We start from the raw sequence: 12375 nt of genomic DNA, 5'->3' as shown, positions 1-12375 counted from the left end.
GCAGCAGCGCCGGCCGGCCGCCCGGGGCAGCGCGCCGAGCGCGGGTCCCCACCGCCGCCGCCGCCGCCGGGCTGCTCGGGGCCGGCAGGCGGGGGGAGCCGCCTCGCCGGGCCGGGCCGGGCCGCCCCCCCGGCGGGGGACACGCAGCAGAAGGCGGCGGCGCCGCGCAACGAGCGCGCAGCCCCTGCGCTCCCGCCTTCGCTCCCCCCGCAGCGCGTACACGCCCCGCCATGGAGGCGCTCCGGCGCTGCCCAGAAGTTTGGAGCCGGGGCAGCGGGCACAGGGAGGCTCCGAGGGGGCGGCGGGCGCGGCCGCAGCCGCAGGTAAGGCGCCGCGGACCCCCGCGCTGCGCCGCCGCGGTGGGCTCGGAGCGGCGGCTGCCCCAGCCCCAGCCGGGGCGCCCAGGGGCCGCTGCGCGGCTGCGGCCGCGGCCGGGCGGGCAACTGCGGGAGCGGCTCGCGGCCAAGTGCGAGGGCGGCGGCCGGGGTGGGGGGTGGTCCCGGGGCCGGTCGCGCTGCTGGGACCGGCGGGGGCAGGCTGTGGGGCGGGTGGAGGAGTGGAGGAGCGCGCCGTGGGGCGGGGGGGGTGGGTGATGGGGCTCGGGGAGGAGGGTGCTGTGGGGCAGGTGGAGTGGAGGCTGTGCGGTGGCTGAGTGGCAAGTGGTGGAGGGTGCTGTGGGGCTGGCAGAGGGGCAGGCTGCAGAGTGGGGGGGAGGAGGGCAGAGGGGAAGCATGTGGGGTAGGTGGAGGGGGGCCACAGTGGGGCAGGCCAGGGGGCTTGGGGAGGAGGGTGCCATGGGGCACACAACGGGTGCCCAGCTCAGCGGTGGGAGGGCTGTGAGGCAGGTGGCCTCTGGGGAGGGGGTGTGGGGTGTGGCTGTGCCATGCGGGTGAGGGGGCGCTGCTGCTGCTTGGTGCAGCACCTTGTCGAGCTGCTGTCAAACAGCTTTAGGGCCCGATGCAGGGACCCTTCTGCAGCCAGCGTTGGGTTTTGTTGGGTTTTGTGCACACATGGCTTCATCGGTGCTTGATCAAGCTGTTAGAGATTAATACTGAAGTGGAAGGGGCCTTGCGGGTTGTCGCTGGCAGATGATGCCAGGCACTTCCAGCGCAGAGAGGGTGAGCTGAAATTGTCTCAGGTGTCTTTGTTACTTCTTTATCATCACAGGTATAGATAGCAGTGAGCTGTTCAGCACCGTGTTTAACCTCTATCTCAGATGGAGGCATCATTTGAAGGAACCGGGGACAGTGATGCGCCCCTGGGACAGTAAAGAAAGCATCTGAAAGTAGCACACTCAAAAACTGGCCCAGCCCACCCCCAGCAGGGCTATATTCTCTGCAGCTCTGTTGTGTTTTCAATCCAGGAGAGTGTGGGCTGCTGCTGGCAGCTACAGGATGAAGTCGCCTCCCTGCTGCATGTCTCTTTCTTCCCAAGCATCCCTGGAGGAACAAGGGAATAGCACGTCCCTGGGCTCCCTGGACTCCAGTGTTTTCACCAGTGAGGAAGAGCAGGGGCCCCTGCTTCAAAAGGTCATTCCCTCCTTGGACTGTTTTACTATCAATGTAGGAGGCAGCCGCTTTGTGATGTCCCAGCAAACTTTGTCTTGCTACCCTGACACCCGTCTTGGCAAACTGGCTGTAGTGGTCTCTGCTGCCCGGGATGTGGCTTCTGGCCTTCTTGAGCTTTGTGATGATGCCAACCTAGTGGAGAATGAATATTTCTTTGACCGGAGCTCACAGGCGTTTCACTACATCCTGAATTACTACCAGACAGGGAGACTGCATGTGATGGAGCAGCTCTGTGCACTCTCCTTCCTGCAAGAGATCCAGTACTGGGGGCTGGATGAACTCAGCATCGATTCCTGCTGTCGAGACCGGTGAGTTCTGGGAAAAGGAGAAGTGCGGGAGTGTGGGCTGGATGAGCTCAGTCATGACTTCTTTTGCGGGGACAGTCAGGTGAGAGATCCAGGCGGCCGGAAAAGAAAGAGGTGTAATGCCCAACTCTAGATGAATTCATTACTGAATCCTACTTGAGAACTGAATGGGCATAGGAAATGGGAGGAGGTGATCCTGACAGGAGCAGGGTCCGCATCCACGTATACCACCTTCAGACTGGTACTGGAAGCTCAAAATAGAAAGGGATGTCGCCAGAGATGAGAAGGGTTGTGAAAGCAGGGGTGTCGTTGCACTGTCTTTGGGCCTAATACTTTGGGCAGTATTAGGCAGAGTGGATTGTATGTGAAGTCAGGCCTGGAGCCACTAGGGTTTGGAGCCTCCCTGCCCCATGCTTGCCCTTCTGGAGGATCTTCAGGTCCCAGCTGGAGAGACAGAAGCAGGGGGTGGTCACCTGCCAGGCTGCGTGCATGTGGGTGGCATGGCTCCAGGAGGAGCCAACAGCCCTGATGGGAAGCATCACACATGGATGTAGCAGCTTACAGGGAGGGGGCAGCAGCAGCAGGAACATGGCTCACTGGAGACAAATTGTAACAGGCAGCTCAGACACGAGGTGGGTTTTGACTGAACCATCGCCAGGATGTTTCTGCTAATTCTATTTGCAGTTAATATTTTTTTCTTCCCTCCGCCTTCTTTTTAGTATTACTGGTTTATTTGTTAGTACTGAGGAAATGAATTCTCTGAAGAGTATAAATGCTCTTTATCTAAAGCACCTGTGTCAAAATTATTAGAAAGAGAAACAAACAAGCCCACAAAACGATGCCAGACAGATCCTACCCAGCATGGTCCAGTTAGACAGCTGGGAGAGTTAGATCCTAGTTCTGATCCCTTTCTTCCATCTCCTGTGGGTGCAACTGAAAGCTCCTGCTTCTTTGGTGGTACAATTTGCTACACACGTTTTCAGCATATGCAGGGGTAAATGTGCATCAGATGAAGGCAAAATTGCCTCACCCCTTGGTGTAAAGCTTGACATCTGCAGCAGTCAAGAAACATATGAAAAAAAGAATTTTTTCATTGTACTCTAAGAATGTCCTTGTTTCATGAAACTGTTCTGTAAGTATATCTTTGTTCTAACAAAGCACTTTTAGCTATGCATTTACAATCTGAAGTACTAACTCAGGAAAGATGTTTACACACTTTATTGTGTGAGGATCTAAATATTTGAAGAAAGTAAGATGATATGTTTTGTCATCTTAGCATGTATTGATCAGAACTTCTTACATAAACTGCATAACTTTTATTATGCCTTCCCTTTTAGCATTACAGATATATACCAATGTAATAAAAATGCAATGTATTTCATAAAATTGAGGACAATTTAGAAACATAGGGTCTCATTGTGCCAGGATTCCTTACAAGAATACGTTAATCGTGCACCTAATCCTACTGCAGTCAACACTACCCATGTAAATCACACCCTTCCAGAATAAATGCAGATTATATCTTTGGTCTGCTCTAATTTTATGGAAATACCCTGCACGTACAAATGGTCACTGATGTGAAGTGGAGGAATAGGAACATCAAGTCAGTGGGAACATGCTATAGGGTCTCAAATAAATAAAATGCTCAACCACGTGCTTAACATCAGGATATTCTGAGTTCGTTTAAAGTGTACTTTCATATGTCTTCTTATGCCTCACATGGTAGAGGATAAGAACAACAAATGCATGCCAGTATTAAAAATCTCTCTGGGGGGTTCCTGGACAGGTACTTCAGGAGGAAGGAGCTGAGTGAAGCCTTAGACATCAAGAAAGATGCAGAAGAACTGGATGCCCAAGATGAAGAAGAGGACTTTTCCGGTAGCCTCTGTCCCAATGTCAGACAGAAGCTTTGGGAAGTTTTGGAAAAGCCTGGCTCTTCTGCAGTGGCCAGGACTTTTGGGACTCTATCCATGGCTTTTGTTGTTGTGTCCATTGCCAACATGGCTTTGATTTCAGTAGAGCTAAGCTGGCTGGCACCACCACTCCTGGATGCCCTAGAGTACCTGTGCATTGCGTGGTTCACTGTGGAGTTTGTTCTGAGGTTCCTATGTACACGAGATCGGTGTCGCTTCCTAAGGAGTGTTGCAAACATCATAGACCTCCTTGCTATTTTACCTTTCTACATCACCCTGCTAGTAGAGAGTTTGTGTGGTGGGGAGAGCTCGCAAGAACTGGAAAACGTGGGGCGCATTGTCCAAGTGCTGAGACTGCTCAGAGCTCTGCGGATGTTGAAGCTGGGAAGACATTCAACAGGTACTTTCAGCCATGGCAGTGACACTTCTAGTTGTTGCTATCTATAGCAGATGTCCCTGGTTCAAGTCCCCCATTTTGTGTGTATTTCTACCTAACCGATTTACACAATCTAATGTTAGCAATAACATCTTGTAGAAATTTTATTTTTGGATGTTGATAATTGAGTGGCAATGAAGAATGACTTCTCCGTTAACTTTTAGTTCTCTATAAAGCCAGTGTATGTTCTTTGCACAGAACACTTACAAAAACAGATCTTGAAACTGCACACTTCAAATCGTTCACCAGTGTTTTATTTACAAATGTATGTTCCAGTTGATTCAGTTAGAAAGGAAACATGGGATGAAACAATAAGTGACTGTTGTCCCACATTTTTTATATGATCAAAAGCCCAGTAAGGGCAGCTTATAATTACCTAGCACGGTGTGTTTCATTAAAAGAGAGTGCAAATGAGTATATCATGTTTTTGTCTACATCTTAGACCTCCAGAACAATCAGACTCTAATGGGCAGAGAATGTTCCGTGAAGTTTGTTTAAATTAAATCATACCAACCAAAGGATTGATGGCTTTTCTGGCTACCTTAAACACATTAGTATATATATTGTATATTGAAGACAACTGGGGACTGCTCATTGAATTGGACTTAGCTGCAGCACAGACTAGAAGTGTTAATCAGGCTTCACCCATCAGTAAGCGTGAGGCCCTTTGTGAGCGCCCCTTACAAGTCGGCAGACATTTGGGTGAACAGCAGGCAGGAAATGGGTGGAAGGTGGAGTGCGTTTCTAAGAGAGAACACTGCTGTTTGCCCCCTTGGAGTAGTATAGGGTAGACATAAAAGGTGACATGTTCAAGTGAGAAATTGTCAGAGAAGTTGGAAAGGGTTAGTTTCCCCTCCCCTTTCTATTACTACTTCATGTTGTACGCATACCTGGATACATGACACAATAACAGCCATAATCCCCCAACTGTGATGTTATGCAGTGCTTGGCATTTTCAAAATGACTTAGTAATGTTCCCATTTAAATTGGTGCTGAATGTGGCACTGCATTTGACAGGAGAAAAGTTCAGCTTTGAAAAATCAGAGCCATAAGAGTAAATCATGGTCTCTGTCCTGTCTGGTAATAGCCTATTCTGAAGGTGGTGGTAGTCACTCTTACATGGCATTCAGTGCAGTGCTTCCAGGGTTCCCTGGCATGAAGGGAATGGGTTGATGCTTCTCCATTTCATGGAGGATGCTCTCCACCCTCTTTATGAACTGGCCCTGCTCCAGTGGGTTGTGCAGTATGAGACAGCAGCACATGTCTCTCTATTTTTGTTCCGCTGAAGTAAGGTGAACCCACCTACCAATGGCAGGGAGTAGGCTTAAGGCATATGATAGTGGTTTGGGAAGTATCTTATCGTACTCCCCTACTGCAAATTTTGTCTATTTTGGTGCATAACTGCTCCTTAGAAAGCAGTTGAAAGGAGGCTAACATGATCCAGTCTGTCAATGAGTTTGTTTTGCTTCATTATAATTTTATTACAGCAGACACTGAAAACAGTTGCTTTGCAAGAAGCCCATTCTCCACTTTTTGCAACAGCTTTTAACAGTAATTTCTTAACAGTCGTTGACAGCTGTTAACATCAGGTGTGCTGACTTTCAAATATAGTCCAGCTTTTTTATCTGTTTATTTTTAAAGTTAAATTCATTAGAATATTACCACATCAGCTTGTATCATAATATTGAGTGCCATAAAGAGTTTAGTAATTTAATTGCTGTATTAGATAAAAGAAATTATTTAATTCTATCAAAATCCATTTTCCTAATCTGAGAGTGAACTTCTGTCTTTACACTAGAACTAAAAACACTGGTTTTAACATACAGAATTAGAAGGAACTAAAGTATCTATTTAAGCAATTCAGAAGAGCTTTACTATCACTGTCCTTGCTTCTGTAATAGTTCAGGGTTGCTGGTCACTTAGGCTTAGAACACTAAATCAAATCTGACAGTTTCTGTATCATTTAAATGTAGAAAGTCACAGTCCAAATCTTCTCTCAGAGCGGATGCTGCCACTAAGGAAAAATATCCTAATGAATAAAAATAGAAAAATACTTTAACAGATCTGAAGCCTGATTTCTGACCATTAGAGGTATGTAGCTGAAGACAGTTTTGATAATACGGTTCTAAACACATCATTGACTATAGTTACTAATATAAGATGGACCTCCCTAATTACCCTACACAGAGAGCATCCTCCTTAAACACACATAGGCAGTCCTGATAAATCTCAGGGTTTTGAGGTGGGATTCACACGTCCACTGCTGTCTTGCCTTATCTCTCGCAACTTAAAACTGCCTCCCAGTGAGGCTTCTCTCTGGCTCCTGCACTCTTAGACCAGATAAAGCTTTATGCATTGGTCACCAATTTTGTGTGGCAAAAGGAGCATGAGAGCAGAAGAAAAGCTGCAGCACTGAGCAGCTGTAAGAAACTGTGTGGCTGCAGCCAGCAATCTATCACCAACACCTCACGTGCTGGCCACTTAAAAACAGAGACGCGTGGCCAGGCACAAGCAGGACATTGTCCCTATAATACTGTGCAAAGCTGGGATCCGAACAGGCGCCTGGTTCTGCCATTAGATAAAAATGGATTAGGAAAAATAATCAATTCTATTCTTTTTTCCTTTATTTTTAATGAAATGGCAGATTAACCCTTTTCCTGAGGAAGAGACAAAGAAATAGGAGATTAATTTCTACCTCTTTGAAAGCTGATCTCAGCTAATAGGAGGGTATAGAGATACTTGGGCTACATTGAAGTGAATGTTATTTGTCCAAAGTGCTGTAGTTTGTCAAGGAGAGACCGAAAATTAGCAGTATCCCTATCTAGAAACCGTGTAGCTAGAGAGTGAGAAGACTCTTTTGAGATATTGAACTAGTGGATTTGAATGGCTGCAGGAATAGGTGAACCTGCTTTTTCAGAATTCTCTGATGCTCATCTGTTGCCTTCCTCTGTGGCCACGTTTGTGTGAAGCCTTGCTGGTCCCTCTCTGGGATGGGCTTGTAGAGCACGTCCTTGAAGAGCGAGTACCTGCCTTGTAATGGCAATGGAGCGCACTTTTGAGAGAAGACTAGAGTGTTTATCAGGATGAGGTGCCTCTGAATGCATAAAAAAAGCAAAACTTCAGCACTTTCAGAATTTTAATGGCAAAAGTCGAGGAAGCCTGTGGACTGCTTCTTGCCTTCAGGGCCAGGTTGCCTCTGAGCTGGACTGAAGTGCTGTGTCTAAACTGAAGCTCCTGAAAACCAGTCTTGTATTTTCAAGTCCCTTTGGGCAATAGGGAGATTTTTTAAACTTCAAGATCCAGGAATTGTGTCTTGCTTTGACTTTAGCAAATTTAAGAGCTCTTTAGTACTTTTTTTTCTGATAACCAAAATAGTTCTTAAGTACCTGTTTTCTTTCTGATAACTGAGACAGCTTGAGCTCCGTTTTTCTGGACACTGAATTGTTTTTATTATACTTTTCTGCACCTTTTCCAGTTTTTTCCATATCTTTCTTTGAGGAGGATAATAGAACTAAGAAGAATAAAGATAAATTCAGACTCCTTAGCAGTCAGAATAATTAACTATTGGAAAAATATTTTACTGAAGGTTTCATTAGTGCAAAGAGGTAGCAGTCACTGCCCAGTTTCTCCTTATTCCTCCTTATGCCGTGTTCCTCCCTCTTCCTCTCCTGGTTTATCTTGTACTGTTTTTTCACTTACTCTCAGCATCCACCACAAGAAGCAAACCCTGGATTTTACAGTATTTTTGGCGCCCCTTGTTTATAGGTCACTGCAAAGGACTTATTCTTCTACCTTGTTCAATATTAAGTTTTACAGGGCAGTGGATGATATTAAATTCCTTGGAATATGAGGGTTGTTTGATCTGGATTCTTACAAGTGTCATATACACAGCCTTCACACTGCTTTAATCTTAGTCAGATAGTGTATTTTCATAATGTGGAGGCAGTTATATTAATAGAAAAAAGGATTACATTGATACATCTTATTCCTCTTGTGTTGCAAAATTAAATTATTTCATTATAATAAACATTGTAGCCAACAGGCTGTAGTTACAGTAATATAGCTGGATGTGATTAAGGCCTTAACTGGAGCAGACAGAAGAAAATACTGAAAAAGGAAACATGCTCTACAAACTCTAGTAGGTAATTCCACTCTGTTGTACATACACAAAACCTTTAAAACCCTTTAGAGCTGAAGGGGAAAAGAAATAGAGCCAAAAGGAAGAAGAAAATGTTAACATATTTATTCTGAGATTGTGGAAGTTAAGGCATATCGAATTGCTAACTACTCCAATGGGCATATGAAGTCTGCAAACAGAAGCAGAGCTCCACTAAGCTATTTTGCAAACACTGGTTGAGGAATAAGGGTACCACATGAAGGGTAATTTGTAAGCATTGTGTTTTTTTCCTCCCTAAAGAAAACATAGCACATTTTTAAGTAATCAGATTAAAAAAAAATCCAAAATCACTTGCAATTCCAAAGATAATCCCGGTCTGCCATGTATCTCAGTGGAGCTGGTGCCCTTTTATTTCCCTTCTTTATGTGTGCAGCATTTATCCATTGCACTGTTATGGATTTACTTCCCTGCTTTGTTTGTCAGCAGTTTAGCTTGAGGCAGCAGCTCTAAAAGGAGCACGGCGGGTTGTGGAGAATGGTCAGCTGCGCATGAACTCCCTGCCCAGCTCACGGGCGATGGGACTGATGCAGGACGTCAGAGAATTTACAGTGCAATGATGTTTGAACTGGGAGGTGCTGTCACCTCAAGTTTTGGCACAAGTGCAGCTGCTGCTGAAACATGGTGCCTGTTTTGATATCTACAGTTAAAGAAAGATGTTTAGAGGTTGGTGGGAAGGTTCAAAGAGAGTCTATGAGAACTGTAAAAGGATCAAAAACAGTCCTTAGCACACAGCAAGGAAATGGATGACTGAATTGGCTCTAAGCACACACCTGAGAACAGAAATTTGACGACAGAGGGCTACTCAGTCTGACAAAAAATGACAATAATTGGAATATAGGAGCTTGTCACATTCAGATGGGAAGTAGGGAGCAGATGATTTCAGTATATTTTTAAATGGACACCTTAACTGAAAATTGTGGTAGATCCTCCATTGCGGTCAATTTTTAAATCAAGTTTGGGTAGTTTTTCTAAATCGTATGCTGTAGTTCAAACAGTAATTAATGAGGAGAATTCCCATGCTCTATCTTATGGATATTCAAATGATGTCAGTGGTTCAATCTAACGTTTTAATCTGTTTCTTTTTAAATCACATTTTCCCAGTAGTGGGAAAGATCAGCACCCCTTTGTCTTTTGGCATGTTTACTAGTAGCCAAAGCAAAAGCATAAGGCAGTCAGCTTTCAAATAAGAGATGTTTTGCAAAGTTATAAAGACAGCTACATGTAGCAACCTATTGACAGCATTTCTTGTCTTTCAGGCTTGCGGTCTCTTGGAATGACTATTGCACAGTGCTACGAGGAGGTTGGCCTTTTGCTGCTTTTTCTTTCTGTAGGAATCTCCATATTTTCCACTGTGGAGTACTTTGTTGAGCAAGGTGTGCCAGGCACAACTTTCACAAGTGTACCTGGTGCTTGGTGGTGGGCAACAACTTCCATGACAACTGTCGGTTATGGTGACATTCGACCAGACACTACCATTGGTAAAGTAGTGGCCTTTATGTGTATACTATCAGGAATATTGGTTTTGGCTTTGCCAATAGCTATAATAAATGACCGTTTTTCTGCTTGTTACTTTACACTGAAAATAAAAGAAGCTGCTCTTCGGCAGCGTGATGCTTTGAAGAAACTCACAAAGAACTCATCCAGTGACTCAAATATCAATGTTAATTTGCGAGATGTATATGCACGCAGTGTCATGGATATGTTACGGTTAAAAAGCAGAGAGAGAACAAGTACAAGGAGCAGTGGAGGAGATGATTTTTGGTTTTGACTTTAGGTTATTTAGCGTTGTATGGCAAATAGACTACTTTGAAAATGTAGTATTAAGCATCTCTTTTTTAATTATTGTTATTATTTGACACACAGTGTATTTGCTTTTCAAGCTGGAGTTTTACTTACTTTGACAGACTGAGATAACTAGTATATGCAAAAGGCAGAATTCAAAATATGGAAGCTCTCAAGGGGCTCTGAAACCTGCAGGGTTGTCTTTGGATTTTGTGTTCTTGCTGATGTATAATAATAAAGTCTTAGCCAAAAATGTAATGGTGTTTTGAATTTTAAAGAATTTTAAGATTTGTATTTGCAGGGGGAAAATGAAAATCAAAGCGATTAAGAAAATCAGAAAAGAGAATCTATTGGAGTAAAATATTGAATATGTTTATGTTGACTTTCCTATTATGAGATTCATCTTGGCCTCCTTTCTTATCCCCATCTTCTGCATTTGCATGAAAGAGAGGGAGAATTTCCTCATTTCAAGAGAAGACACATAGTGAGTATCAGAAGATGGGTGAAAGTATTAAGCAGATGCAAGATCTTCGCAAAGTCTAAAAATAGTCATGATATAGGTGCCAAAATTCAGAGCATCCTCTCTGGTTACTCTAGAAGTTGCAGGGGCTAATACTACCTTTACAGCATAAGTCATTTACAGACTAAATTTAAACCCAAACCTTCTCCTTGTGGTTTGATTCTCGTAACTTATTTGTCTAGCTAAGCATGCACTCAATTTTAGAGCATGTTGAACTTAAAATCTCATCTTTAGAACCTGCAGCATCAGTAATGATGGAGGAGAAAAAATTGTTAAGTAACTTTGTGCTTAAGAAAAGTCATTGGTGACTATCAAAAGACGCAGAAATGGTGAAAGGTTACAGGCTACTGGTTTCTCTGTCTCCAGTGAAAATCAGTAGATAATCATTTTGAGTGGGCCAGATTTAAATTAATAAATTATTAAAGTTTATTAATAAATTAATAATCTTTAGCCAAGCATTATTAGAAAAATCCTTCATCAAAAACTTTTGTTCCAAGGGAAAAAATGAGAAATTGTTGGACTAGACACTAAAACTATTGCAGTAATTAAAGCCCCAAATTAAATCAAACAAAGCTATTTTTGCTCGTTTCCCATCCCTCAGCTCTGCAGTTCCCTGTTATTATTCTTAGCAAGTAAAGTTTTACTTTAATCTGATTTCAGCATCCGAGACTAGGACATTGCCACATTATGTATAAAACTCAATAGCAAATTAAAAATAAATGACCTCAGTCATTTCATGTTTCTTATTGGCAATATAAGCATAAGTGTTATTTAATTTTGACGTACAATTCAGCATACTCACTAAAAAAGGAGATCTATTAACTCTAAATTCTATAATTTGATAAAGTATTTATTTGTTAGATGGTTTTAAGTTCCCCTTGAGAGTATATGAATGGCTGAAATAACCTGCTATTAGTAAACATTGAATAATACTTGTTTTGATATATTAGTATGTTTTCCTTCCATTCACTATAAACGATGTTGTAAACGTAATGCAGCAAGCAAAATGTTAAAAGGTTTCAGCCTGGATACAAACTGAGCAGACTTTCAGCATGAAACTTTTTCCGATTTGTCAACCATTATCAGTCGGCATTTGGATCTGGGAACAAAGCAGCGTGTACAGCAGGTGCCTGGGTCAGGTAGAAGCCAAAGGAAACCATTCGAGGCCAGAAGAGCTTGTCTTGCTCTCCCCAAAACTGTCGAGGTGTGAAAATTCATAGATCAGATGTGTGGTCTGTATTGCGCAGAGATCAAACTATGTTATCACAGTGTTTCCTTTTGTCCAAATGCTCTATGAACCCATGACAAAGCTCCCACTGATGTCCAGGCGACAAAACTAATTCTACAGTGAAAGGTTCAGTGCAGCCCACTCTAGGTTATTATTTCATAGTTTCTTGGAGCAGGATGTCTCTCAGGCTGCACAAATCGTACAGGCTGTTTCTTATTCAAAAGTCATTCTAATTATAGAGAATTAGGAAGAAGCTTTTATTGTGGGAAGGCTATTTTGTAATGTCTTTTGTGCTTCTTTGTACAGCATCTGATGTCTATTTGAAAAAGGAAATGCAGTTAGATAGATGACTGATTCTCTATAGGGAAAGGCTTCTTTTATCGCAGCCTGTGCTTTTTATGAAGGTTGCAAAGGAAAGAGAGAAATGTTCTGGGATGTATCAGTTG

The 12375-nt window shown here is 43.6% G+C and overlaps 1 protein-coding gene across 1 annotated transcript; it reads left to right on the top strand.

The window, feature by feature from the left end:
• The first annotated feature begins 227 nt into the window (after positions 1-227).
• KCNV1 (potassium voltage-gated channel modifier subfamily V member 1) lies at positions 228-11088 on the top strand. Its single transcript, XM_068933139.1, has 4 exons — positions 228-323; positions 1168-1876; positions 3660-4186; positions 9656-11088. The coding sequence occupies exons 2-4, from the start codon at positions 1395-1397 to the stop codon at positions 10165-10167; spliced, it is 1521 nt and encodes a 506-aa protein (XP_068789240.1). The 5' UTR covers positions 228-323; positions 1168-1394; the 3' UTR covers positions 10168-11088.
• The last annotated feature ends 1287 nt before the right edge of the window (positions 11089-12375 follow it).

The sequence above is a fragment of the Struthio camelus genome, chromosome 2 (assembly GCF_040807025.1).
Source record: "Struthio camelus isolate bStrCam1 chromosome 2, bStrCam1.hap1, whole genome shotgun sequence".
Classification (NCBI taxonomy): Eukaryota; Metazoa; Chordata; class Aves; order Struthioniformes; family Struthionidae; genus Struthio; species Struthio camelus.
This window is presented reverse-complemented; position numbering and strand designations above follow the sequence as displayed.

Excerpts from the sequence above, each read along its gene's own strand:
- KCNV1 (XM_068933139.1), top strand. The coding sequence starts at position 1,395 with ATGAAGTCGCCTCCCTGCTGCATGTCTCTTTCTTCCCAAGCATCCCTG. Across the intron at positions 1,877-3,659 it reads GATTCCTGCTGTCGAGACCG|GTACTTCAGGAGGAAGGAGC; the intron begins GTGAGTTCTGGG and ends GTTCCTGGACAG. Across the intron at positions 4,187-9,655 it reads GCTGGGAAGACATTCAACAG|GCTTGCGGTCTCTTGGAATG; the intron begins GTACTTTCAGCC and ends CTTGTCTTTCAG.